At 40.4% G+C, this 27828-nt stretch overlaps 1 protein-coding gene across 3 annotated transcripts in view; it reads right to left on the bottom strand.

Moving 5' to 3' along the window:
- gria2b (glutamate receptor, ionotropic, AMPA 2b) overlaps positions 1 to 27828 on the bottom strand; it is a 126286-nt gene that overhangs the window by 31530 nt on the left and 66928 nt on the right. For all 3 annotated transcript variants that reach the window (XM_059963359.1, XM_059963360.1, XM_059963361.1), the window contains exons 4-7: positions 23648 to 23844; positions 18311 to 18364; positions 10954 to 11115; positions 1664 to 1831 (exon numbers count right to left, since the gene is read on the bottom strand). In XM_059963359.1, the coding sequence (XP_059819342.1) occupies positions 1664 to 1831; positions 10954 to 11115; positions 18311 to 18364; positions 23648 to 23844 (581 nt within the window). The remainder of the gene's footprint in view (positions 1 to 1663; positions 1832 to 10953; positions 11116 to 18310; positions 18365 to 23647; positions 23845 to 27828) is intronic.

Genomic DNA, 27828 nt, shown 5'->3' with positions numbered 1-27828 from the left:
GAAATGATTGTGACAAAAGAATATCCTTTTAGCTTTTTTAAAACATCATTTATAAACTGTGTATATCATAATTTAGCAACTGAATGTCCTGTTAAATGGCACTCCATAAGAATCATTTAACATGACAGTGAGAGTATTTCCCAAGATGAGTATCTCTGACAACCTTCCCCAATTTTTTTCTTGCAGATTGGTTTCTTTTAGGATATTAATGCCAAAATAATGAGAATAGTCAGCATTCAGACCCTTTGTCTGTTTTCAGTCAGTTAAAACACATCATAAAGAGTATCTTTGTCAAAGACAAAAATATTTTTTCTGCGAATAGGCTACACAATCCACAATCAAGTAATTCTGGTCTGCAATTTATTTTTATATACGACAGTATTGAAAACTGACCTATTATTCATATGTTTGGATTGTCAGAAACCTTGCAACGATGTGATCATAAACACAAAGCTTGCAGTAGCAGTATTGATTATACTGTGCAAGGAGCAAACATACCCAGATGATTTAATTCACCGAACACAGAACATAGAAAAATACAGTACAGAATGTCCCCATCAGCCCATGAAGCTGTGCGGACCAATATAAATCTACTCTACGATCAATGTTACCCTCCCTCTTACACAATCCATAACATTCCATTTTTCTTACATTCCTGTGCCTGAAAGTCCCTATTGTATCAGTCTCTACCACCATCTCCAGCAGTGCCTTCCAGGCATGCACCACTCTCTGTATAAGACACCTACCTTTAACATCTCCCCGGAACTATCCTTCACTCAACTTAATCCAATGTCTTCCTGTATTGGCCATTGCTGGTGCCCACTCTATCTATACCTCTCAATCTTATACACCTCTCTCATCTTCATTTGCTCTAAGGAGAAAAGCCCTAGCTTGCTCAGCCTTTCCTCTTAAGGCAGAATCCTGGTAGATCTCCCCAACAGCCTCTCTGAAGCTTCCAGCTGTCATTTTTTAAACAAAATAATTGGTAGCTTAGAATTACTTAGAATTGTTTGTTACTGTTGTACCTCTCCAAGACTTGTGGCACATGTTGGGACAACCTTGCCATTTCTTTAGCATTTGTCTGTCTTTTTTTTAACAAGGTTGAGTTGTTAGCTTGATGTTCAACGCAGCTTGGATGGGAAGTGTGCAAGGAGCTGGCCAGATTCGAACCTGGGACAATTTGCCTGAAATTCCGGCACCAATGCCACTACGCAACCGGCTGGCAATCAGTTAGTCTTAATCTTCCATCATTTCACAAACATTTTTTTAAATACTCTCAGTCAGTAAATAAATGCCATCCATCATAAATTAATTATGCAAATGATAGTATTATAAAAGTACTTTTACCACATGGACTGTGCAGATTCAAGGTCCTAATTCAGCACCATATTCTCAAGGACAAGTAGGGAGAAGCAATAAAAACTGGCCTACCCAGTAGTTAATATATCACAAGAATGAAATGAAATATATTATGTAACAGTGTTTCCTATAGTTGTACAGTATATTAGTTTATAGTAGCTGGCAATACCTAATAATAATAACTAATTCCTGTTCGCTACCTTGTTAAGCAAGTTCTTGAAGATAATGGTCCATCTTCCTCACACATTTTTTCTTTAATATCTTAGTAAACATGTTTAATGCTTATAAACAAAGAGATACCTACCAGCTTTAATGCCCTCTCTATTTCAATGCCCTGACCCCAGGGAACAGCAGGGTTGGCAAGACAATCGCCAGTGCTACCTCGCCTAGAGATGTCAATTCTCTGTTTGCGTAGATAGCGAAATGCTTCAGTCATCACTTGAACAGCATCATAGGTCAGAGCAGAAGTGTACTGCAAAGGAATGAATGGAAAAAGAAATGAAGCATGAGTTATAATACAGTATTCATGACGACTGTGTGATACACTGTGAAATGACAACTGCAGTACTGACACTGTTGTTTCATTGGCAATTGTGACTGCCGTTTTTTGCACAATGTCCAACAAATAATATAACTAGAATAAGTTAAATGGTGGTTATGTTAATCGGGTGTTAAGTGTGGTTTAGTACACAAAACAATTGAGAAATAAATCATAATCTGAGATAATCTCTTTATAATCTCCACCTGGCCAACAACAATACCTACGTCAGGCTGCTGTTTATTGATTGCAGCTTTGTTTTAAAACTATCAGTACTAATCAACCTCAGTACCAATCAACAGGCTTCAAAAACTGAGCCTCTGTACCTTCCTCTGCAACTGTATCCTGACTTACTCATTGGGAGACCAGAGTCAGCGTGGAACAGAAGTACCATCACGCTGACAATCAACATGGCCGCACCTTTAAGGTGCATGGTTAACTCTTTCTACATCCACGATTGTGTTTCTAGGCACAGCTCAAACACCATCTATACTGCAAGTTTGCCAATGACTCAACTGTTGTTGGGAGAATCTCAGATGGTGACGGGGATCCTGAGCATCCTGAGCAGCTGCATCACTGCCTGGTTTGGGAATTGCACCATTTTGGATCACAAGACTCTGCAGCAGATAGTGAGGTCAGCTGAGAAGATTATCAAGGTCTCTCTTCTTGATATTATAGACATTTACAGCACACGCTGCACCCACAAAGATAACAGCATTGTGAAGGACCCCATTCACCCCTCATACAAACTCTTCTCCCTCCTGCCATCTGGCAAAAGGTACCCAAAGCATTCGGGCTCTCACAACCAGACTGTGCAACAGTTTCTTCCCCCAAACCATCAGACTCCTCAATACTCAGAGTCTAGACTGACATCTACATCATTTATTATGATATTGTAATTTGTCCTCTACTGTGCCTATTGTCTTGTTTATATAATTATTGTACTGCCCTGCACTGTTTTGTGCACTTTATGTAGTTCTGTGCAGGTCTGTAGTCTAGTGCAGTTTTTTAAATGTTGCTTTATGTAGTCTAGTGTAGCCTTGTGCTGTCTAGTTTAGTTTTGTATTTCACGTAGCACCAGGGTCCTGGAGGAACATTGTTTCATTTTTACTGTATACTGTACCAGCGGTTTATGGTCGAAATGACAATAAACTTGACTTGAATTGACTTGGATGTGTGCAGTAGTGAGACAGATTGGCTAGCTGAGTGGTGTTGCAACAACAACCTCATACTGAACATCAGTAAGTCTAAGGATCTGATTGTGGACTTCATAAGGAAAGCTGAAGGAACAGACACCAGTCCTCATTGAGAGATCAGCAGTGGAAAGAGTGAGCAGTTTCAAATTCCTGGGTATAAATATCTCTGAAGATCTATTTTTGGCCCAACCTATTGATGCAATTACAAAGAAGGCATGTCAGTGAGAATACAGTATTTCATTAGAAGTTTGAGGAGATTTGGTATGTCACCAAAGACTCCAACAAGTTTTTACAGATATACCGTGCAGAGCATTCTGACAGGCTACATCATAATCCAGTGGGGACGGGCTACTACCTAGGACTGTTAAAAAGTTGCAGAGGCTCCATTATGGGCACTCCACAGCATCAAGGACATCTTCAAAATGCGATGACTCAAAATGCCCATCACCGAGGACATTCTCTCTTACTATCATCAGAAAGGAGGTCAAGGAGCCTGAATACATACACTCAGTGTTTTAGGAACAGCTCTTTCCCCTCTGCAATCAGATTTCTGAATGGATATTGACCCATCTCATGAGCACTACCTCTCTTTAGCAATACTTATTTAATTTATTTTTAATATCTATTTCTTATTGTAATTTATAATGTTTTATGTATTGCACTATACTATTGTACTATTGAAAAAAATTCAGGGCATAGATCAATGATATCAAACCTGATTCTCACATCCTTACACGATGAGGGATTTCCAAGTCAAGAAGCAAACAGGCAATTGTGGATTTTTCTACTGTACAAGCTCAAGCAATGGAACAGCCCATGGCCAATCTGCACAGGCATCAGACACATTTCAAAATGGTTGAAGATCCTCTAGTATTTCAGTTATCACCAAAAACAGGTATTACTGACTTAATGCTTCAGTTTGCGGTTCCTTTGTCACAACTGAGAGAGAGAGAAAATAAGCTAGTTTCTCTTTTACAGCTGCTGCTTGACCTATTGAGGGCATCCAACATTTTAAGTTCTTAGTTAAGGAGTTCTTAATTTGTGATCCGAGTCCCATTAAAATTACTGTCTTAGTACCATACTGTAGAAATGGAACAGCTGTGGAACAGCTGTTGAACCCAGTTTTCCTTTACTATAAAGTGAGCTAACCACTATGCTACTATGCTGCCTTTTAGAAGCAGAAGAAACAGGAAGGAGCTTTGTCTTTCATTTTTGTCCCACAACTGTTCCATTTCTACAGTATGGTATTAAGACAGTAATTTTAATGAGACTCGGATCACAAATTAAGAACTCCTTAAGAACAGAAAATTTTGGATGCACTCAATAGGGCAATATGGGTTCAATTCCTGCCACTGCCTGTAAGGAGTTTCTATGTTCTCCCACTGACTGCATGGTTTTCCTCTGGATGCTCTGGTTTCCTCCCACAGTCCGGAGATGCATCATTGTAAACTGTCCAGTGAATAGGCTTGTATTAAATCAGGGGACTGCTGGGCGGCTTGGCTTGAAAGGTCAGATGAGCCTATTCCACACTGTATCTCAATAAATAAAGATTGAGATGTGGTTAATGTACAAGAAAAACAAATTTTACTTTCAATGACTGCAGCTACTTAAAAAAGTAAAGACTGTTACCAAACAATTCTGAAACCTTTGAACAGAAAAGCCTTGTGTTTACCCTGCACATATTCACACCATATCTAGGTCCTAGTTCATAATTTAACGTGTGTTGGCGTTGCCTTACACTTAATATCCAGCAGATCCTGCCTCTTTGCTTGAATGTAGCCCCACTGTCAACATTGTGCTGTGCTACATCACACCACGGAGCTAATCCTTGGAAGCCTTTCAATGGAAAACTGTAAGTGTTGGATGCTGGAAGAAACAGTTACAGAAATGGCACCAAGAGGATCACTGAAAACAAAGAAGTGTGGCTCCTTTCCACAGACGAAGAAAGCAACATTCTTGGAGATGAACGTAGAGGAAGGGGTGAAAGATTCCTTTTGTTTCAGGGTTACAGTGAAGTGCTATGGAGGATAATGGAAAATGTGACAAACTGGCTCCCTAAGGCAGAACAAAATGTGGAATATAAGAATGTAGGGAAGAAGGCTGAGAACTGATCCTTTAGATCCTCAGGCCTGCTCCCCTATTCTATAAGATTCCATTTTGTCTTCAATTCCACCTCCTTGTTCTGTCTTCAAACTCTTGAAGGACTGATACCCTGAAAATCCAAAAAAGAATCCCACTCTCAATATTTTCCGTCTGAGCCTCTATAGCTCTCTAGAGTAGGAAACGTCAATAATGGATGACTTTCAAATTCCACCTCATCTCTATTATATAAACAAAATTCTATTTTGAAACTATAGCCTTAGAAGTTGATTAAAAGTCAAATGTAAGAATGTATGTTCACTCCCTTTGTTTCATTATCACTATATGTAGATAACCCATGAATTTCCAGATTTAGAGTCTTCCTGCTGGTGTGCAAGCCCAAGGCACAGAGCCCTTAGGAGTATCTGTAAACAATTGGGTAGTATGTCCCCATTGGTGATACAGTGGTGCAGCAGGTGGGGTTGCTGCTTTACTGCTACGATAAACTGGGTTCGTTCCTGAGTTCACTTGTACATCGTCCCTGTGATTGTCTGTGTTTTCTTGGGTTCTCTGGTTTCTCCAACATCTCAACAACATTTGAGTTAATCAGTTAATACGAGAGGAACCAGAGGGAGTTTTGGAAGAATGGGGTACAGGAGAATGGGATTATTCCAGGAACTGGCACAAACTTGATGTGCTGAAACAACCTCCTTCTGTGTTGTGTGGAAATATACGAAGAAGACTTTCCTTCACCTCTGCCACCTGGATCCATTTCAACTCCTCCTCCTGACCAACAAACTGGCTGAAGAGGAAAATTACAATGGGATTTCTCCTGGAAGCATTCTGTACATGTACACTGTGTCACAACCATAAACTGTGACTGGACAAGTCTGGCATAATTTCCCATATTTTTCTTTCTGTAACCTGGCATAAATCGTTATATTAAAGTGATACTTGACACACTTTTTTGCCCAATATTCAAGACAGGCGTATGATCAAAATCCTGTTCTTAAGCATTTTTTCCAATCAGGTTTTCAAGCCTCTGCATTTATAGTACTAGTGCCCTGCTGCTGTGATATACTGAGATGATCATTTGCTTCAACTCCATTCATGTCTAAAACTTTATTTATGTCTGTCTTGAGTACTTGCTGCAACGAAATATCCATGCTCCATGTCTGGAGAATTCCAAAGACTCCTCACTGTCTGGGTGAAGGGGCTTTTTCTCTCCTGAGTCCTGAACAACAGATCCCTTTCCTTGAGACAACTTCTGATTCTGGCCACTCCTGCTAGGGGAACTGTAATCCCTGCACACTCACTGTCAATTCCCATAAAGCTTCAGTGGGATCCCTTCTTACTCTTCTAAGATCAGGAGAGTTTTGGGTCAGTGTCCTTAACCTTTCCTCATAGAACAATTCTCTGTACGACAGAATAAATCTTGTGAGCCTTCCCTGAGTTGGAATTGTATCCTTCCTTGAACAGGTGGAGCTATCTCACTGGGACTCTGAATACTTCTTGGGACTCAAATCTTGCAATGAAGGACAGCATAGAATTTGTCTTCCAAATTATTTGCTGTCCAAATATTTTAACTTTCAGTGAGTGATTTGCTTGTAAGGACAATGATTTGATTATAAGGACACCCTGATCCTCTGGCACCAGCACCCACTCTTACCATTAAATCTGCTTTTCGATTTTTTCTACTGAAGTGTGTAACCACACATTTTTCCATATTGAACACTACCTGTCACATCCTTTCCCACTCACTTAACCTGTCTATATCCTGGAACCTTTTCTGCATTTTCCTCACAACTCACAGTGCAAATCATTTTTATATTGTTTCATTTAGCTACCATTCTTAACCATCTGTCATTTGACCTTTCAATATTTATCAATTTTACATGGAGCACATTGCACCTTTAACACTCCATAATATTACAAAACTTTGGACCACAGAAATGAGAGCAAGTTTAGAGTTGATATTACGACTGGGGGAATAGTAAGCATTTGTAACACGCACTAAATAATGCAGGCTTGTAAAACATATATAGGGTATTCTTGACGCTGGTCATCCACAGATAATACACCTGATTAGAGTATTTGTAAAAAGATTGACTGCATAAACTTCATTATACAGTAAGATTGATACTCCCAGTAATTTGACTCATGAAGTGGTTAGTTAATCTAATGAAATTCCAGACACTACATCAATATGAACAAATTATTGTTCTTTAACTTATACATTAATTTATTTTTCAAAATGCACACTGTATTACAGTCACAAACAATAACCCTGCTTTGTTATAAAGAAATAAAAGTTCTTTGAAGAAGTCTAAGTCTGTACAGTTTACAACCATACAATTGAAAAAAATGCCTTTAACTCCCTTGATAGACTATACACACAATTGATGAAACTTTATTTTGCTATAATTAAGAGTGTCAATCTCCACCCATAGTGCATTATATGAGAGGTACAAGATCAAGAAAGCCAAACTCATGCATCAATGAATGGCACATAGAGGAAATTATGGCTGGAGTGTATTCTGTGGGCTTACAAGACTGGCATTGTCACATTGATAATTAAGGTTGGGTTTGCTGAAGCAGATCATAATAACGTGGATGAATTACTAAAATCCTCCAGGTGAAGAACTCACAAAGTCACATCTTTGAAAGCATGATCAATGCAGGGTCACAAGAGAAATAAGAAGCAACCAACACACTATCATTACCACCAATTAGCTCACTACAAAGAAGTATTTTGAAAACAAGACACAATATTCTGCAGATGCTGGAAATCTTGAGCAACATTAACAAAATGCTAGAGGAACTCAGAAAGTCAAGCAGCACCTCTGGGCAGAAATAAACAATGTTTCGGGCTGAGACCGTTCATCAGGGGGCAGAAGTCAGAGGTGAGGGGAGGGGGAGGAGCACAAGTTGGCTGTTGATAGGTGAGACCAGGTGAGGGGGAAGGAGGGTGGGTGGGATTAGGGATGCTGTAAGTAGCTGGGAGATGTAAGAAGCTGGGAATTTATTGATGTTTTCTTCTACATTGAGAAAGTACCCAATCTACATTTTAAATTAGACAAGCAATAGTGATGACTTCCAAACAGAGATCATGCATCAGGGTTGGATAATGATCATAAAATTTTGTTTGTGAGTCAGAAGGAACTGAAGTGCACCACTTAAGCTCCACATGAACATCCTGAGAACCAGCGTCCTTGGCATTACCTTCACACTAGTCAAGATTCTCCTTCTGAGGCATTAACAGGTGCCTCTTGACTTTAGTAGATCAAAAAGTCAAAAGTAGAATAGTTGTTGAAATCAGACATGCCTGCAACCATTCTCACACACCTAATAGAGTTTGTTTTCCTGCATTGTCACTGAAGAGTTAAAGCCTGCATCTTTCATTTTGGAGAAATGTCAACCACTAATTGTGAATGTTTAATAGAGTACGCCAGAAGCATTATAATTATTAAACATTCTTCCATGAGACAGAATCAAATTATTATCTGCTATTAAATTGAGGGTGCAAATGAGGATGTTTCTGTTTTGTTTTAGTGTGGTTTAAAGTACCATTGTTATTTGCTAATACAAATACATGAAATGTATCTATTTTTATTGGTATTTCTGGAATTTAATTTGCAATTAGTGGCCTATAATTTTCAATAATTCTTTAGCAAAATGGCAAAAAAAGTTGTAACCATCATAAATTTGACAGAGCAAAAGTTTGTCTTTGGTAGCTTGCACTAAATGTAAATATCCTAATAGTTGCAATTTGCATTCTGTTCTGAAATTTGGTTTCATTTGAAAAGAACAGATGTGAATTTTGTACATCAATTTAATTTTGTACATCAGATTGTGATAACTATAAAATTGCACTAATTACTAGCTTTATACATACTTTGAAGAAATTTACCATTCCAGCTAATACCAAGCTAACACTTACCTGATCATTCACATATTACAATAAAATGAATTCACCCACCATTGATAAAAGGATGTGCTACATTTTCAAAAGCCATATGATCCCCTTAATTTTTCATCAGTGCAGTGAAACAAAGATCTTAATAACTGAAAGGACAAATAATTAAATTATTAATTCTTATACAGCTCTCCTAAGTATCTTGCTACTCTTCAAGGGATCTTTTATAAACTAGCTATTCATCACTAATAAAAATAAAAATCCCATTCTTTCCTGTTATAGATGTGTTCTAGCTAAAGGAAGGGTGAAATGCTGAAGCCTGGAGATAAACCCACAAGAATTGCTCCCACCCTGGACATTTACTCATCTACCCCTCAACACGTACAAAAGCTGGATGAACTCAGCAGGTCCAGAGCATGCGTTGACTTCTCATTTCAACGGATGCTGCCCGACCTGCTGAGATCATCCAGCTTTTGTACGTTTTGATTTGACCACAGCATCTGCAGAGTACTTTGTGTTTACTCATCTACCCCTCCTTTGAGCAGAAGATGCAAAAGCTTGAAAGTAGATACCAACGAACAGAAGAACAGCTTTTATCTTTCTGTTATCAGACAATTGAATGGATTTATGATTCAACCTCTCAGTTTACCTTATCATGGCCTTGCACTTTATTGTCTACCTGCACTCCTCTTTCTGTGTATTGGCACACTCTATTCTGCACTCTTTTGTTGTTGTTCCCTTGTATAACTGTTGAAATGTTCTATATTGACTAAATGCAAAAAGAAATTTTTCAGTGTATCTCAGTATATGTGACGATAGTAGACCAACCTGCCAATTGAACACTATGTGGAATGTAACAGTCCCTAGCACAGGTTCAGCAGTATGTTTCCAAAACTTTATGAGTTACATTATAAAGAGAATATACATGCTCTGTGATATTCTTTCAAGATTTATGTTCAGTTGTTGAGATGGTTATGAAGCTTTGCAAACTAACAGCAGATCCTAAGTTAATTTTAAAAGAACAGAAATCAAATAGATTTTTGGGTTGTGTTGTGTATATGTGCGGCTGTTGTAATGAGTCATTCAGTCATTATCTGTGTGATAGCTGCTCTCTATCTTTATCTGAATTGATTCCTTAACCCAGAAATTAGATTTCAGCTGCATTTACTCCAAAGGTAACTCAATGGCACAACTAGTAGAACTTGTGTGCTGCCTGTGTGGAGTTTGCAGGTTCTGGTTGGGGTGTTCAGGGCTTCTTCCAGTTTCTTGCTACATTCCAAAACATATGAATGGCAGATTAGTCAGTCACTGCAAATTTCCCCTGCCTCTCAACTCTGAGAACAAGTAAGCAAAATCTGAGAGAAATTGGTAAACTATGGGGAAAATAACAATGGTATTAATGTAGGATTAGTGTAAATGGGTGACTGATGATCTGTCCATTCTTGCTAAGCCAAAGGGCCTCTTTCCATGCTAAATCCCTATGATTCAATAACTTTGAATTTTAAATAGAACATTATCCGGGTGCTCGCTCACTTCTGATGTTCAAACAAAATGAAATCAATTTTGTATATCTTTCCACAATCCCAAGATGTCCCCAAGACAATTAAATACTTTTGGAATATATTCATGGTGCTACACCACAGGAAACCTTAGCCAATTTGCATAGAACAAACTTTCATAAGTAGCAGTATGATGATGACCAGATAATCCAATTTTATTGATGCTGGTGGAAGACGGATTTTTTTGTTCTTCAAATTAATACTGTCATTATGACAAAGCTTCATAAACTCAATCATTCACCACTGTAACTATATAGTATTTTTTGTAAATGTGTTCCTTAAAAATTGCAAAGATGGTAAACCTACCTTAATTTTGCTTGTTTTCCCTCCTGGATACTCCTTCTCATCCAAGGCTAACCATCGCTGCATGAACTTCATTACAACTGGATCATCATAATCGACAATTTGAAATCCAGACACATTGGCTCCACCATATTGAATTTTTGACAAGTCTCCATCTGTAAATCCCTGCAGAAGGTAATAAGTGTCATTGGCGATATCATTATCTTCCTACCTAACAAATATTACTGTGTTACTCTGCAGGAAATTAACATACACCATTCTTAAAACAATTAACCCTACCAAGTTCAATTAATCATCAGTGGCATTGGTGTTAATAAAGTTTTGTATTTGTTGAAAATTTGAACATCAGAGGTATTTCAGAAATTACTCAGTGTTATTGCTCTGATCATGATATAGTTGTACTCTACAGTCCCAATCCTCCACCTATTGTCAATATACTCTTCATGTTTATACTTTCATTTAAACTTCCTGTATTTTTATCCAGCATCTTACTGCATCCTTAACCCAAATGCTCCTATCTAATTGTGGGTTCACTGGGAGTGAGAGATAGAATAATTAAATACTCACAATGAACTGCATTTTCTATACAAACTTGAATACAACAGCTGCAGACTAGTCATGAAATGGTATAGGGAGAAAATAAATAAACACATATGACCGTGGGGGGGGGGCACAAGATATTGGGGAAGATAAATAGACTGATTTTCTTTTAGATGTTCCCTTGAAACTCATCACTAGGGTCCAAGACCTAGCGCTCAGTAACTCCCAGAGCATCTCGATCCTCGATTTCCTCACTGGTAGTCCCCAATTAGTATGGAAGGCAACAACATCTTCTCCACACTCACCATCAGCATAGGGACAGCACAGATGAACCACAGGGCTGTGTACTTATCCCCTTGCTTTTCTCATTTTATACTTATGATCGTATGGCTACATACAGCTCCAACTCAGCACTTAAGTTTCCTGAGGACACCATTGTTGTCAGCCAAATCAAAGGTTGTGATAAATTGGCATATAAAAAGGAGACTGAAAATCTGGGTGAGTGGTGACACAACAGCCTTTCACTCAACCTCAGCAAAACCAAAGAGCTGATTGTCGACTGCAGGAGAAAGGAGCCAGAGTCCAAGAGCCAGCCTTCATTAGGAGAATAGAGGTGGAGAGCGTCAGTGGCTTTATATCCCTTAACATCAACCTATCAGTGGATCTCTCCTGGGACCAGCCAATGCATGCCATCACAAAGAAGGCATCTAGCAACCTTACTCCTTAGAATCTGCATAGATTTGGTATGTCACCAAAAGCTTTTGACAAAATTCTATAGCTGCACTGTTGAGAGTATCCTGATTGGTTGCATCACAGCCTGATATGGCATTAAAGACTCTCACCATGCAGGCCATGGCCTCTTTTTTCAAATACCATTGGGCATGAGGTGCAGAAGCCGAGATTCAACACTACTAGGTTCAGGAAGAGTTATTACCCTACAACCAACAGGCTCCTGAATTGGTATGAATAACCAGCAGGACCTCTACTCTGAACTGATTTGACAACCTACAGATTCACTTTCAAGGACTCTTGACAACCCTTGCTCTCAGCATTATTTTGATCTTTACAGTTTGTCTTCTTTTGCACATTGCTTGTTAGTTAGCCTTTGTTTATCTATAGTGTTTCATGAAATTCTATTGCATTTCTTCGTTCCTCTAAATGCCTGAAAGAAATGAATCTCAAGGTACTTTATGTTAATAATTTGATAATAAAGTTACATTGAACTTTAAAATCACTTTCTCTCTTTGTCTGGCTCTCAGCCTACAAATATGTAGTGAGGTTATTTAAGTAACAAACAATCTGCTGGAGGAGTTCAGTAGGTCAAGCAGCATTTGTGGGAGGAAAGGAACTGCCAACATATTGGGTTGAACCCTGCATCAGGACTGCATGAGTCCCAGTACAGGCTTCCAAACCATAACGTCTGAGAGTCCTTTCCCCCCACACCTGCTGCTTGACCCGTAGAGTATTTCCAGCAGGCTTCTTGTTACCCCAGATTCCAGCATCTACAGCCGCTTGTGTCTTCAGGGTGATCCAAGTTTAGCTTTGGCGCAAGCTACTGTCCTTCTTGCAGGCACAAGTAATCTAAACATTTGAAGTTGGAAACAAGTTGACAGGAAGTAAGATCCCATACAGGCAGATCAACTGAGGCCATGAAAGCAATGATCCACAGAATTAGTACTTACTAGATTTTTTGCAAAGAAAGGAGGCATCCTGTCTTAGATGTGCAGATATGTTGAAGAGACAACTTTCCTATTCATAGAACATAGGACGGTACACCACAGAAGCAGGCCCTTGTCCACCATGTCTATGTGGAACACAATGCCAAATTCAACCAAACTCTCTTCTTCACTGCACTCCAGGCTTGAAGGGCCTGCACTGAGGCCCTAAACTCTGAAGGAGCTCAGTATTCTAGCTCTAACTTTCCTGTCTCTTGCCATTCTCAGTTAGCTGTTGCTGTAAACAATTGCAAAACCAGCCTGAGCTTGCACAATGAGATTGAGGCCTGTTTGACCCAGCTTCAGCTCACAGTTTGTTTCAGATGTACTCCATTCCTCTTGTACAGCCAGGCTTCATTTCAAAACTGGTCCAAGTGTCCATACATTTTAAATGCATCCTGTAAGTGCTCCCTCATACTTATGCCTGTGCACACAGTACCTAACCCTGATTATTAAATTTGCCCCAAATATTAAACTAGGTGGTATTAATTTGTAATAGTTTTCTCTAATTTGTAAGATTTCCTCCTTAGCTCAAGTAATATTGTGGATTGGGACATAGACCATAATACTAAAAGCTCACAAAATACTTGAAAAGTTAGTTTGCATGCTCATGATATCTTTCACCTTGCCATCATTACCGCTCCACTGTATTCTGCAACAAGACTTGGTCACAGTGTGAACTACTGTATCTCTCCCTCAGCTTCCTAATTGTTCCACAACTGAAAATGGTACTCAAGAGAATTCCTGTGCTGTGGTTCACATGGTGGACATTAATTTTCTGTTTTCTGAGAGAAAATACCTGAAGGAAGTAATCCACAATCAGATGATTTCTCTTCTCAACCAGTAGTCAGTTTGGGTCTTTGATGATGGTATCTGTCTCTTACCCTGCCTCCTAAACATGCATTCTACCCATTTCTCCTTCTTAGAGCCCTCGGGCAACATTTAATTGTTCTAACTATAGTGTATACCAGCCTCAAAATAATTAACTGAGGATGTATTCGCTTTGCGCTCTGTTCATGCGTGCTTTGTCCTTAAATGTTAGATTCCTCACGGGATCTGCGTAAGGCACAACTCATGATCTTGCTTGAAAGTAATCCACAACTTAGGTCTGATTTGGGTGAACACACCATCATTCTGATTTCTTAAGTGATTACTCAACACTACTCTAGAATCAGCAGCCCATTTAGGCTGTGACTAATTTACACCCGGATGTCTATACATCTGGAGCAGGCACTATGGTCACTTGGATGAACCTGACTAGCCTCATCCTGGTGATAAACCTCCCAATTCAACATTAAACTGGGGAACAGACAGCAAAACATAATATTTTTAATGGTGGTAAATCAGCAAACACAGGTGGCTTGCCTGACGTTGGAAGATTGTTAATCCTATCGCGAGTTAAGCTACAAATAATAGGAGAAATTAGTATTTTTTTTCCCATTACTTGAACCTTCATTAGTGCAAAGATGTGCAATAGGGTTTAGTATTAGTAACAGTAAAGCATTCAGCAGAGTTTATAAGTAAACTTGAAATAGTGATTTGGATTGCATTAGTTCCTATCTATCTACCCTGCTGGAATTTGTAATGACCCTGTGGCTGAACTAACCTCGTGCAGTCATTGACACAACCGTTCGATGAAGCCTTGGTCAGCGCAGTGTGAAGCCTCCCCTTGATGTCTACTTATCAGCTCGTGCTCTCAAATGTCTTTTCACCGTTTCCAAATGTCACTGATAATCAGAGGTATTTGGAAACGGTTGAAAAATAAAACTTAGATAATTAATCAAATTGAAGACAAGAGTAAATCATTATATAAAACACATTAAACAGTTTTTATTAAATTAAAAGCACAAGTACAATGTTAAATAAGGAAAAAACTCTCTGAAGCTTTTCTAAAATGTCTGTATCCTTGAAATATATTGACCTCTGCTAGGTGTATCCACGGTGTTACTATAAAGCTGAGGCACAAAGCATGTGCAGTCCCTCATCTCAGCAAAATACACAAGGGATGCCCAGTGCCATAGTAGGTCAGCACATTGCTGCAAAGGGCTTTGCTGACAGCTGGTGGCTCCAGAAGGTGGGGTTCGATCATGATCTTGGGTGCTGTTTGTATGGAGACAGAGTGACCTCCCTGTGTCTGCATGGATTCTCCTCTGTTGCTCCAAGTTCCTCCATCGTACCAACCACATTCTGGTTGGTAGGTAGTAAAACACTATAAGTTGTCCCTGGTTGTGGTGAACTATGTGCCTGTCGGGACACGCCCTCTGCTGACTGCTCCTGTGGCTCCTCCCACAGGCCCCTGTATAAAGGAGACCTGAGGCCTGACGCTCGGCCTCAGTCTCCAGGACATTGTATGATAGACACTCACTCCTGGTTCCTTCTTCCAGTCAATAAAATTGATGCACCATCAATAAAAGCCAATATCTCGCCTTACGTCTCAGTGTGAGTTATTGATGGTGCATCACTGGTGTAGCTGGCAAGCAGGAGAATTAGGGGAGATAAGTTGATGGTGATGTGAGAGCAAAAGAAATGGGATTTGTGTAGGTTGGCAAAAATGTGCTGGGTCAAAAGGCCTGTTTCCATCCTGTATAGCTGGAAAAAGTCCTTGGACTCAATGCCGATCTTACTAATTAAAGCGCCAAGGAAGATTGACATCATCGAGATGGGTGCGGAGGGTGAGCAAGTGTTCAGCACCATCTACCAGCCTCGTGCTCGCTGCTGCCAGAGGAGGGTGCTTGTGTGTGACAGTCTCTCTCTCTCTCTTGTTTGCTACTCCTGAAAGAAGGTCCATGTTATGAGTGAGCCCTCTCTCTCTCTCCCCCTCAATGCTGTCGGAGGGTGGTGCCAGAGCAAAGTTTAATCAGCGCGCTGTGTGGAATGTGGACTCTAATTCACATTTACGATGTATTTTAGTTTCTGGTCACTCCTTTATTTGTTGCTATTTTTTTTAGGTGATTTTTGAAGTGTGGCGGTCTGCAGATAAAGCTCACTTAGCTGTACTGAAATATGCCTTTTGGTTTTGTGTTTTATAGTCCGCGTTTTCCCTCGTTTTCTTGTTGCTATATGCACGATTTGCTTTTTTGCTGGGTGGGGGGAGGAAGGTGAGGGGGGTTTGATGTTTTTTTTCTATGAATGGGGTCCACGGTTCTTCTTTGAATTGTGCCTGTATGTGGGGAAGACTTCAAATCAGTCAAAACCTATAAAAGCTGTCCGGTTCAGGAAGGCTTCAAACCCTGGTTAAGCATCAACACATTTAACTCAGCAACAAAGGAATTAGTCAACAGTTAGCTGCTGATCCCCTCTTTATATGGAAGTACAAACTATGATATTTCATTTCACTAACATTGAAAAATTCTATAATTAATTTTAAGCATGAAAAGGAAAGCCATTTTTAAGCTCAAAAAAACAAATGACTATCCAAATAGATGTTTTATTTCCACTGAATGGACATCTGTACTGGAAGGACAAAGCCATCAGATGTGCACTTTGTAACGTCAAGCATGAAGTGGAAGTGGAGGAGACTTCCAAGCACAAAGGCCTGTTTCTATGCTGTATAATCCTATGATGCTTTCAGAATTGAAGAAGAAAATAATCAGTTTTGAATATTTTGAAGATGATTACCAAATTTCTTACTTTAATTCTGACTACTGTTACATTTTTGCAATTTGAAAGATATGTTCTAAGACTGTAGATGCTGGAACCTGGAGAGAAACTTCAGGAGAAAATCAGCAGGTGGAGCAGCATCTGTGGAAGGGAAAGAAATTTGGATATTCTGAGTTGAAACCCTGCATCAGGACTAGAATGGAGAGGGAAGACACGTGGTATAAAGAGGAGAGAGGGTGGGACGAGGCAACAAATGGTAGGTGATAGATGGATCAAAGAGGGGATAAGTATGAGAAGCCAGGTGAGAGAGGGAGGAGTTTGGAGTTTGGAGCCAGGGGAAGGGGAGAGCACACAAGGCAAAAAGGCAAATGGGACCAGAAGGCTGAGGTAGATCAAAAAGAGAAAGGAAGCAGGGAACACAGAGGTAACTGATATTTTATATTTACTTCCCATGTTGCCCAGTCTGATCCACCTCCAATCCTCTCATTTGTGTTGCCCTTCCCATCCACAATTCCTCACACCCTTCCTATTGTTGGTCAATCCACCTACTACCCACCCACCAAATCCCTTCCACTTTCTGGTTTCGTCTGTCCTTCATTTCTCTCTTTCAACAGTTTCCATGGTCATCCCCTTCCTTAACATATTCCAGCATGAGTAAACTTCATGTCCCCTTTCATCCCCCTCCGGTCTATGTGTCTACCTTCACCCTCTCCTCCCACACTGGCTGAGTTTCCTCATCATCCCTCACCCCTCTTTGATCCACCCATCTCCTACCAGCCCCTCTCCTCTTTATACTGCTTATCACTCTCAGTCCTGATGCAGGATTTTGACCCAAACCCTTCACAGTTCCTTTCTCCGCAGATGCTGCTCAACTTGCTGAATTCCTCTAGCAGTTTGTATTTGTCTACAGTAATAGTGTTGACAGTCTAGACTGTGAAAGTGATCCATTAATAACACTGATGATTCATTGGTAGTTCCAACTCAAAAGGTGAATTCTGAACAAAAATGGAAAAAAATTAATTGCAGCTTGTACTTTTTGAAGTCATTCAGGAGCCATTTCAAATTATTTCACAAAACTGAAATTACTCTCAACGGGGCACTTTAACCTCAAGAGGATTTCATATTGTAAATATCCATAAAAGTATGTGCATTTCAGTAGCTGGGCATCATACAAACAATATAAACAGAAAATGTTTGCTGACTTTAATATGGTTCTGCAAGACATTTTATCTTAATAGATAAAATCATTTCTTTAAATTTTCTTGGATTTTGATTTTGACTCACTAGGATTTTGTACTATTTCTTTGAAGCCAGTAGTTAGACCTACATTTCCCTCAAGCAATCTGGGCCAGTGATAGATAAACAAAGCTACAAAATAATTACTTTCACAGAGTTAAATACAAGCATGGTAGGACAAGAAGACCCAGGTTTACAGAATATTTTAATTTTTCTGTCCTTTGGCATACTATACCGTAGGATTCTAGTACATTATGTTGGATACCTACCAAGTTAGCAAGAATGTAATGATATCCTTTAACATGTTTGCCGATTGTTATGACCTATGATGAAGAAATTCAAAAATTAATTTGTTTTGAAAACACTTAATACTGAGGAGCAAACTACTGAAACCGACATGAAATCCAACCAATACATTTTTTTCAAACATAAAAATCACAATAATAAACAATTTTACATTATATTTATTACCCAGATTTTCTGTAGGATTGGCTGATTAGTGAGTTTTATATGAGATAAGCAGATTTGCGATGGGATTGAGGACATAATAATCAGGATTAGAAAGTTTTAGCAGGAAGTTGATGAACAAAATTATGAACTGCAGTGTGTATGGGTATCCTGAGGTAATGAGTCACCTCCTGATATCCAAAGCCTTTAGGAGCCCATGTAAAGAGTGTGAAGAACTTGCCTGGAATAGCGCAGATCCAGCAATACCAAATAATACCAACAGACTCCCCTACATAGGAAACATCCTTTCCACATCTACTCTGTCCAGGCCTTTCAACATTCGAAAGGTTTCAATGAAATCCCCTCTCATCCTTCTAAGTTCCAGTGAGTACAGACCCAGAGCCATCAAACATACCTCGTATGATAACCCTTTCATTCCCAGAGTTATCCTTGTGAACTTCTCAAGAACCTTCTCCAATGCCAGTACAAATTTTTCTTAGATAAGGAGCCAAAAACTGTTCATAGTACTCAAGGTGAGGCCTCACCAGTGCCTTATAAAGCCTGAACATCTCATCCCTGCTTTTGTACTCTAGACCTCTTGAAATGAATGCCAAAATGGCATTTGCCTTCCTTACCTGCAAGTTAACCTTTAGGGTGTTCTGGACAAGGACTCCTGACTCCCTTTGCATCTCAGATTTTGGATTTTCTCCCCATTTAGAAAATAGACTGCACATTTATTTCTACTACCAAAATGCATTTTCCAAACATTGTATTTTCATTTGCCATTCTCTTGCCCATTCTCCTAATCTAAGTCCTACCTGTTTCCTCAACACTACCTGCCCCTCCACCAATCTTCGTATCATCTGAAAACTTGGCAACAAAGCCATCATTCCATCATCTAAATCATTTATATACAGCATAAAAAGAAACAGTCCTAACACCAACCTCTGCGGAACATAACAAGTCACTGGCAGCCAACCAGAAAAGGATCGTTTTATTCCCACTAGCCACCTCCTACCAATTATCCAATGCTCTGACCATGCCAGTAACTTTCCTGTAATGTCTTGGGCTCTTAATTTGGTAAGCAATCTCATGTGTGGCACATTGTCAAAGGCCTTCTGAAAGTCCAAATATCCAACATCCCCTGCATCCTCTTTATCTACCCTACATGTAATCTCCTCAAGTAACTCCAACAGGTTCGTCAGGCAAGATGTCCCCTTAAGGAAACCATGCTGACTTTGTCCTGTGTCACCAAGTCTGTAACCTTATCCTTAACAATTGACTCCAACATCTTCCAGCCACTGAGGTTGGGCTAACTGATCTACAATTTCCTTTCTGCTGTCTTCCTCCTTCCTTAAAGAGTGGAGTGACATTTGCAATTTTCCTCTGGCATCATGCCAGAGTCAAATGTTTTTTGAAAGATCATTACTAATGCCTCCACAATCTCTTTCACTAACTCTAGAACCCCAGGGTGCATTCACAAAAAAAAAGAGGGCTGTGTGGTAGGAAAATTCTAGGCAGTTTCTAGAGCAGGTTACATGGGTGGCACAAAATTGTGGGTCAAGGAGCCTGTAATGTGTTGTGGATTTTGTAATTGTATGTTCTATGTTTATCTTGTCCGGGTGATGCATATACTTTCAAGTCTTTCAACTTTTTGAACACCTTCTGCCTTGTAATAGAAAATGCACTCTCTTCTCTTTCCTCACGCCCTTCAACATCTGGCACACTGCTAGTGTCTTCCACTGTGAAGACTGATTCAAAATACTCATTTAGTTCATTTGCCATCTCCTTGAGCCCCATTACTATTTCTCCAGCCTGATTTTCTAGTGGTCCTATATCCACTCTTATCTCTCTTATTTTTTATGTACTTGTAAAAGCTTTTACTATCCACTTTGATATTGTTTGCTAGTTTGCTTTCACAGTTCATCTTTTCCCTCCAAATGAGTCTTGTAGTAGGGTTTTAAAAGCTTAACAATCCACTGTCTTCCCACTAATTTCTGAGTCCCTTCTTTTGCTTTTACAGTAGATTTGACTTCCCTTGTCAGCCACAGTTGTACCATTTTGCCATTTGAGTATTTCTTTGTTTTTGTAATACAGCTATCCTGCCCCTTTTTCATTTTTCTGAGAAACTCATGCCATTGATGCTCTGCTGTCATCCTTGCCAGCATCTCCTTCCAATGTACTTTGGCCAACTCCTCTCTCGTACCACTGTAATTTCCTTTACTCCACTGAAATACTGCTATGTCAGACTTTAATTTCTCCCTATCAAATTTTAAGTGGAACTCAATTGTACAGTGATCACTGTCTAAGTGTTCTTTTACCTTAAGCTCCCTAATCACCTCAGGTTTACTACATAACACCCAATCCAGTATAGCTGATCCCCTAGTAGGCTCAGTCACAAACTGCTCTTAAAAGCCATCTCATAGGCATCAACAAACTCACTCCCTTGAGATCCATTTCCAACCTGATTTTTCCATTCAACTGCATGTTGAAATCTCCTGTGACTATCATAACATTGCCCTTTTGACATGCCTTTTCTATTTCCTGTAGTAATCTGTGGTGCACATCCCAGCTACTGTTGGAAGGCCTGTATATAACTGCCATCCAGTCCTTCTACCCTTGCAGTTTCTTAACTCAACCCCACAAGGATTCAACATCTTCCGATCCTATGTCACATCTTTCTACTGATTTGATGCCATTCTTTATCAGAGAGCCATGCCACCCCCTCTGCCAACTTTCCTATCCCTCCAATACAATGAGTAACCTAGGACATTCAACTCCCAACTACAACCATCCTTCAGCCACGATTCAGTGATGGCCACCTGACAATCTGTAATAGTGCAACAAGATCATCCACCTCATTTCTTATACTCTATGCATTGACATATGACATTTTCTGCTGCATTTGCTACCCTTTTTGATTCTGCATCCCTAATGCACTGATACTCACCCTGCTGGCTGCAGTTCTGTCCTATCATCTGCCTGCCCTTCCTCACTGTCTGACTGCACGCTATCTTTGCTTATTTACCATCCATCCTATCCTGTGTCCTTTCACTTCAATTCCCACCCCTCTGCCAAATTAATATGAACCCTCCTGAACAGCTCTAGCAAACCTGCCTACGAGAATATTGGTTCCCCTCGGGTTCAGGTGCAACCTACCACTTTTGAACAAGTCATACCTCCTCCAGAAAAGATCCCAATGATCCAAGAACCTGAGGCCCTGCCCCCTGCACCAGCTTCTCAGCCAAGCATTTACCTTCCAAATCATCCTGTTTCTGCCCTCACAGGTACATGGCACTGTCAGCAGTCCAGAAATTACTACCCAGGAGGTCCTGTTTCTCAGCTTTCTTCCTAGCTCTCTAAATGCTCTGTTCAGGATTTCTTTGCTTTTCCTTCCTATGTCATTGGTACCAACATGTACCAAGACATCTGGCTGCTCTCCCTCCCTCTCCAAAATGTTGTAGACGTGATCCAAGGTGTCCCTGACCCTATCACCTGAGAGGCCACATACCATTCGAGTGTCCCGGTCACGTCCACAGTATCTCCCATTTGTTCCACTGACTATTGAGGCCCCTATCACTACTGCTCCCCTCTTCTCCCTCTTTCCCTTCTGCATCATGGATCCATGATCAGTGGCAGTAACCTGGTCTCTGTGGCATTCCCCTGGGAGATCATCGCCCACAAAAGTATCCAAAATGGTATACTTACTTTTGAGAGGAATGGCCACAGGCATGCCCTGCACTAGCTACCTATTCACATTTCCAATCCTCCTGGCAGTCACCCAGCTATTCACCTCCTGCAACTTCAGGGTGACTACATCCCTGTAACTCTGATTGATTATCTCCTCACTCTCCCGTATAAGTCAAAGGTCAGCCAGCTTCTGCTCCAGATCCTCAACACAGTCTTCAAGAAGCTGCAGCCAGGTGCACTTCTTACAGATGTAGTTCCCTGGGAGACTCTGGGTCTTCCAGGACTCAAACATTCAGCATGAAGGACACACAACATCCATTTACTACACAAGGTACGGTAAGAGAAAACAAAAAGTGAACCCTAACAGAAGCTTACCCAGAGCCAACGCCTCCTTTGAGCCAAAACCTGACACTGCTACTCTCACCACTGGCCTACTCCTGACAACGTCCCTTCTGTACTTTAAACTAGTGTCACTGACCCATGAGCAACCTTGTGGCTGTGGCTTGCTCCTCTTGCTAATTGGGCCATTGGAATGAGCCCGAATGCCCGCGAAGCTCTCCTTTTAAACAAGTGTCAATGACCTACACGAAACCTCATTGTGGTGACCTGCTCCTGCCGCTGATTGGGCTGTCAAAATATCGGCCATCCAATAGCCTGAGGAGTCATATCCTCCTCAACTGGCATACCACAGATACAGTGTATACCATCTACAAAGTCGCTCACCTCGGCTATTCCAGCAGTGCTGGAGTCCACCATCAAAAAAGTCAAGAAAACAGACAGATGGGAACACCTGCATGTTCACCTCTTGGAAATGTTATTCCTTTCCATCAACATCATTCATCAAAATTTGTATTGACTTCGTGTCCTACCCATGAATTACCATGGAAACAATTGTCGTAATCTGCAGAGCAGAAGGCAAGCTAAGTGGTCTTTAGTTAACTAAGTCACATTCTGGAGAGTTTCCAATGGGTAATTAATTTGATTGCTCCAGCCATGTCCAGAACTCATAAATGAACGACATAGTGCTGGCATTTGCGGCTGAACTCAGACAAGCAAATTAAGAAATTTGGAGCTTTACGATCTAAGATAACGGAGCTGACATCAAATCAGCATCTATTTAGTGCCACCGACCTCAGGGTCCACACCTTGAATGGATGATTGTTTCACGTATGGGGATTAACCCAACATTAGAGTACCTAACCCTCAAATATGTAAATCCAGACCAGGCACCACCTATGATCAATATCAGTACCCAAATGAGAAAAGCTACTGAACCAAAGTGTATTTTCTTACGTTGCTATAATAACTATCATTGAAAAAGCTCTTGGCATTTCCTGTTTAATACACAATTTAACAAATACTTTGGTTACAAGGGCTTTCCATGTTGTGGACGGTTAATCTGATGCTTTCACTGCAAAGTTAAGTCTTGCAATAACAAATGTATTGACTTCAGAAAATGTCTTTGGTACCTGTTCCATGATGTCATTAACTTTGTCACGTTCGCAGTCAAGAATCACTTGTCTTTCCTTTTTATTTTCCAGGTCCTGAAAAAGTGAGCGGTAGGCTTCATCTTTCCTGTCATCTTTAATATTTCCTACATTGATTGCTGTGACTTGCCATTTGTTTTCAGCAGCAGCATCCAGGACTGCTTGTAACACTGACAACCCTTGGGGAAAGAAGTGACAAAGTACAGCCAACATGTTAAATTCATAGCCTTGAACTCAAGTCAATAAAAATCAAGCAATTCCACAACGAGTCAGACAATATGCTCATTTTCAAATAATTTCTGAATAAAATTACTGGTAGCATATACTCCTTGGGTTGGTCTGACAGAACCATTTTAGAGTCCATTTTAATGCCATCAAACTTGTGTACCTGTATATCATTTTCCAATTTTATAATTTTCTTCTAGAACTAGGATAATTTTTTAAAATTATCCTTTAATTACTGTAAAAGTGCTTGGCCCCAACTGGTGCCAGTTATTGATATTTGCCACTATTTAGGCGGGATGGCAGCGTAGTAGTTAGCATAATGCTGTTATAGCTTAGGGCAGAGTTCAGAGATCAGAGTTCAATCCTGGCATCCTCTGTAAGGGTTTCTATGTCCTCCTGGTGGAATGCATGGATTCCCTCCCACAGGCCAAACGCACACTAATTAGTAGGTTGATTAGTCATTGTCAATTGTCCCATGATTAGGCTAGGGTTAATCTGGTGGTTTGCTGGTAGTGCGGCTCAAAGGGCCAGAAGGGCCTATTCCGGCGGTATCTTTAAATAAATAATCCTATAAGGCAGATTTTTGTCGTACAGGAGGTGAATGAGGCACAAAACAAAGAGCCATAGTTTTCTCCCAGTCTCGATATGGCTGGGGGCAAAGGCAGTCAAAAAACGTCAGGTTATTTCTACCATGCTTGTGCACAGCAATTTTGATGGGGAAAGGGATTTTTCAGAAAACTGGTCTGTTTTCCTGTTTACCACTCCATCTAATCTTCAATAAGAGAAAGCTGACGGTACTCCTTGGCTACTGGCACGTAATCTCCTTTCTAATCACAACCGCTGAAGGCTTCTTCCTCGCTCCCTCTAACCATGACAATCCTTTAAAGTTCAGTACCAAATTCTGAAAATAAATGTTTTCCTTTCAAGTTCTTCCTCTCTTTCAGCAGATGTGGAACTTTTCAGCAAGATCTCTATATGCCAAAAAAAAAAGTTCCAACACTAGAGCTTGGCCGCTGACCACGAGAGAGTCGCAATGCCAAGTGGGGCCTAGTCCGTGACATGAAGATGATGAACAATGTGATGGCTTGCTTTATATGATATCCCATTAAAATACAGCAGCTGTTGCCCCCTCTCCTGATTTACTAAACTTCTTAGTTAGCAGGAAATTTACAGAATTCTAAGGATTTATTCCTATTAGAGTTGATTCCTTTTCCAGAATTTGGGTAATATTTACAAGGTGTTCACTGCCCATCCCCTAATGAGATGGTAGCAAGTGGTTCTTTTTGAAGGGCTTTTACATGATGTTGTTGAGTGTAGAGCTCCAGGACTGAAAAGCAGAGTCATCTTTCTGCCAGGATGGTATGCAACACGGGAGGAGAGCATCCAGTTGATGGTGTACATGCGAACTAACTGCCTGTGTACTTGTTGGTGTTAGAGGCTGGCAGGTTTAGGATGCTCTTGTAGCCCAAGAAGGTATCTGCAGTGCATGTTGCAGATGCTGTAGACATTCACTCAGCTCTGCGCTGAACAGAGGCTGTGGCTTACTCTTGCTGCAGTGACACCTGGCTTTGTGTCTTTCACAAAACTTTATTTCTGAAGATATTAGCTTAGTTTTGAGTTTTTGCAACCTTTTTTCTTTCTGCGGGTGTTTGACAGTGTTTTGGTTCACTTTATTTTGTGGCTGCCGGTTAGGCAAATTCAATAGTTCCAGTAAAATTAAATCATTTTGTCTTTAACATTATCATGGCATTTCGAAAAGACTTATGGACCGGTTCCAAGCATGCTATTTGTCAGCCTAGCTCAAGCCCCACAGTCTATTTCTCCCTTGAGAAATGTGCCTGGTGCAGAATTGAAAAATAAAAGACATTTTCAGCATTCTTTACATATAATGGAATCCTTGATCATGTTGAAGTGTCAGCTTTGGGATCCTTATCCCAAATTCAGAAGGAAATGCCAATGAAACCATTTTGTTTTTGACTCAGATGTTGATGCATGTTTTTACATTGGGATACTAAGATACACCCTTGGATGCACTGGGTCATATCATCAATTATGTAACCTAAGGTCATCAGGTATTTCAGGTCTTTCAACATCAGACACTCTTGCCCAAGCAACCCAGCCAGGGTGATCAGGCACTGGCCTGTGTCCTCGTCACCCAGAGTCATCTGGGGGCTCACTCAGCAGTCTCTGTGAAGGTCCTGATAGCTTTTTTCTTTGCAGCCCCGTAATGCCAAGGAGAGTGTAGTTTCTGCACAGCAGGCAGCCAGCAAAACTTCTGCACCCACCTCTATAGGCTCATATCGTGCCCTCCACCTCTGTCTCTAGCACTGCTCTACCAGCTCCTGAGATTTAGCATGTTACACGAAAGAAGCTTCTGAATTTCACACAAATTAGTCCAATTCATGTATAACCGTAGTGACTAACCTTTTTGACAAGTATTAAACTCATTCAACCAGCTGGAACCATTTCATAGCTGATGCAATACAATACAATTTTGATAAGCAAAATTCTGTGCGAAGTATTTCTGCCTGTCCCACTAGTAGTTCAATTTACTTACATGGTAGAATTTTCACTTTTTGGGTTCACGTTTGTGTATGCTGTTGAAATTATTTACTTGGAACGTACAACCTACCCAGAATCATTCTAGACATGATCTTTCCTGAAATCACTGAAGCAATAGATGTTAATTGGAACTCAAATCAGTTCAGAGTTCCAACCTGTCTGAAGGGAAATTCTAGTTGTGTGGCAGGGAATTAGAGGTGGTCATTTCACTCTGATAGACAGCTGTATTACTCCTCAAGTATGAATAATATTTGGCAGATTGCACACTTTGTAAAGGACTTTTTCAAGGGAAGGGTTAGGAATCACAGTGAGGTCATCTTTATTGCTCTATCTCATTCCCATTTCTCCAGACCTCGAAGGATGAGGAATCAAAATGATTGTATAAAGCAAGGAACAGCAACCTAACTATCAAGCCTGTCCAAACAAAACAGACTATAGTCATTCTCCTCTATATCTTCTCTGCTTCAGAAGATTTAAATTCTTTTGTCTGGAATGATCTTTAAGTGAAATACAATGTTGAAAAATTTCTTCTACCGGAGTCATGCACTGAGATACAAAGGAACTTGGGAGTCCTTGTGCAGAACAGTTCACTTGCAGGTAGAGTCGGTGGTGAGGAAGGCAAATGCAATGTTGGCCTTCGTTTCCAGAGATCTAGACTATAAGAGTAGGGATGTGTTGCTAAGGCTTTATAAGGCACTGGTGAGGCCTCCCCTTGAGTATTGTGAACAGTTTTGGGCTCCTTATCTAAGGAAAGGTGTGCTGGGATTGGAGAGGATTCGGAGGAGGCTCCTGGAATGGAAGAGTTATCATTTGAGGAATGTTTGCTGTCTCTGAGTCTGTACTTGCTGGAATTCAGAAGGATGGGGGAGGGGGGTATCTCATTGAAATCTTTCAAATGTTGAAAGACGTAGACAGAGTAGAAGTGGAAAGGATGTTTCCCATGGTTAGGGAGTCTTGGACAAAAGGGTACAGCCTGAAGATAGAGGGACGTCCATTTAAAACAGTTGCGGAGAAATGTCTACAGCCAGATGGTGGTGAACTTGTGGAATTTGTTACCACAGGCAGCTGTGGAGGCCAGGTTGTTGGGTGTACTTAATGCAGAGATTTATAGGTTCTTCATTAGTCACTGCATCAAATGTTATAGGAGAAGGCCAGGGAGAGGGGCTGAGGAGGAGGGAAAAAAGTATCAGCCATGACTGAGTGGCAGAGCAGACTCGATGGGCCAAATGGCCTAATTCTGCTCCTATGGTCTTAAAGCCAATCGAATGAAATATTGGAATATCTGTCTAATTCTAAAATCCACATTGTTCATTTCATGGTCAGCATATCTCTCTGGCATTATAAATACTCTGCTATTTTTAACTCATTAGAACTCT

The sequence above is a fragment of the Hypanus sabinus genome, chromosome 3, assembly GCF_030144855.1.
Source record: "Hypanus sabinus isolate sHypSab1 chromosome 3, sHypSab1.hap1, whole genome shotgun sequence".
Taxonomy (NCBI): Eukaryota; Metazoa; Chordata; class Chondrichthyes; order Myliobatiformes; family Dasyatidae; genus Hypanus; species Hypanus sabinus.
Note: the sequence above shows the minus strand (reverse complement) of the source record. Positions and strands in the feature narration are given on the sequence as shown.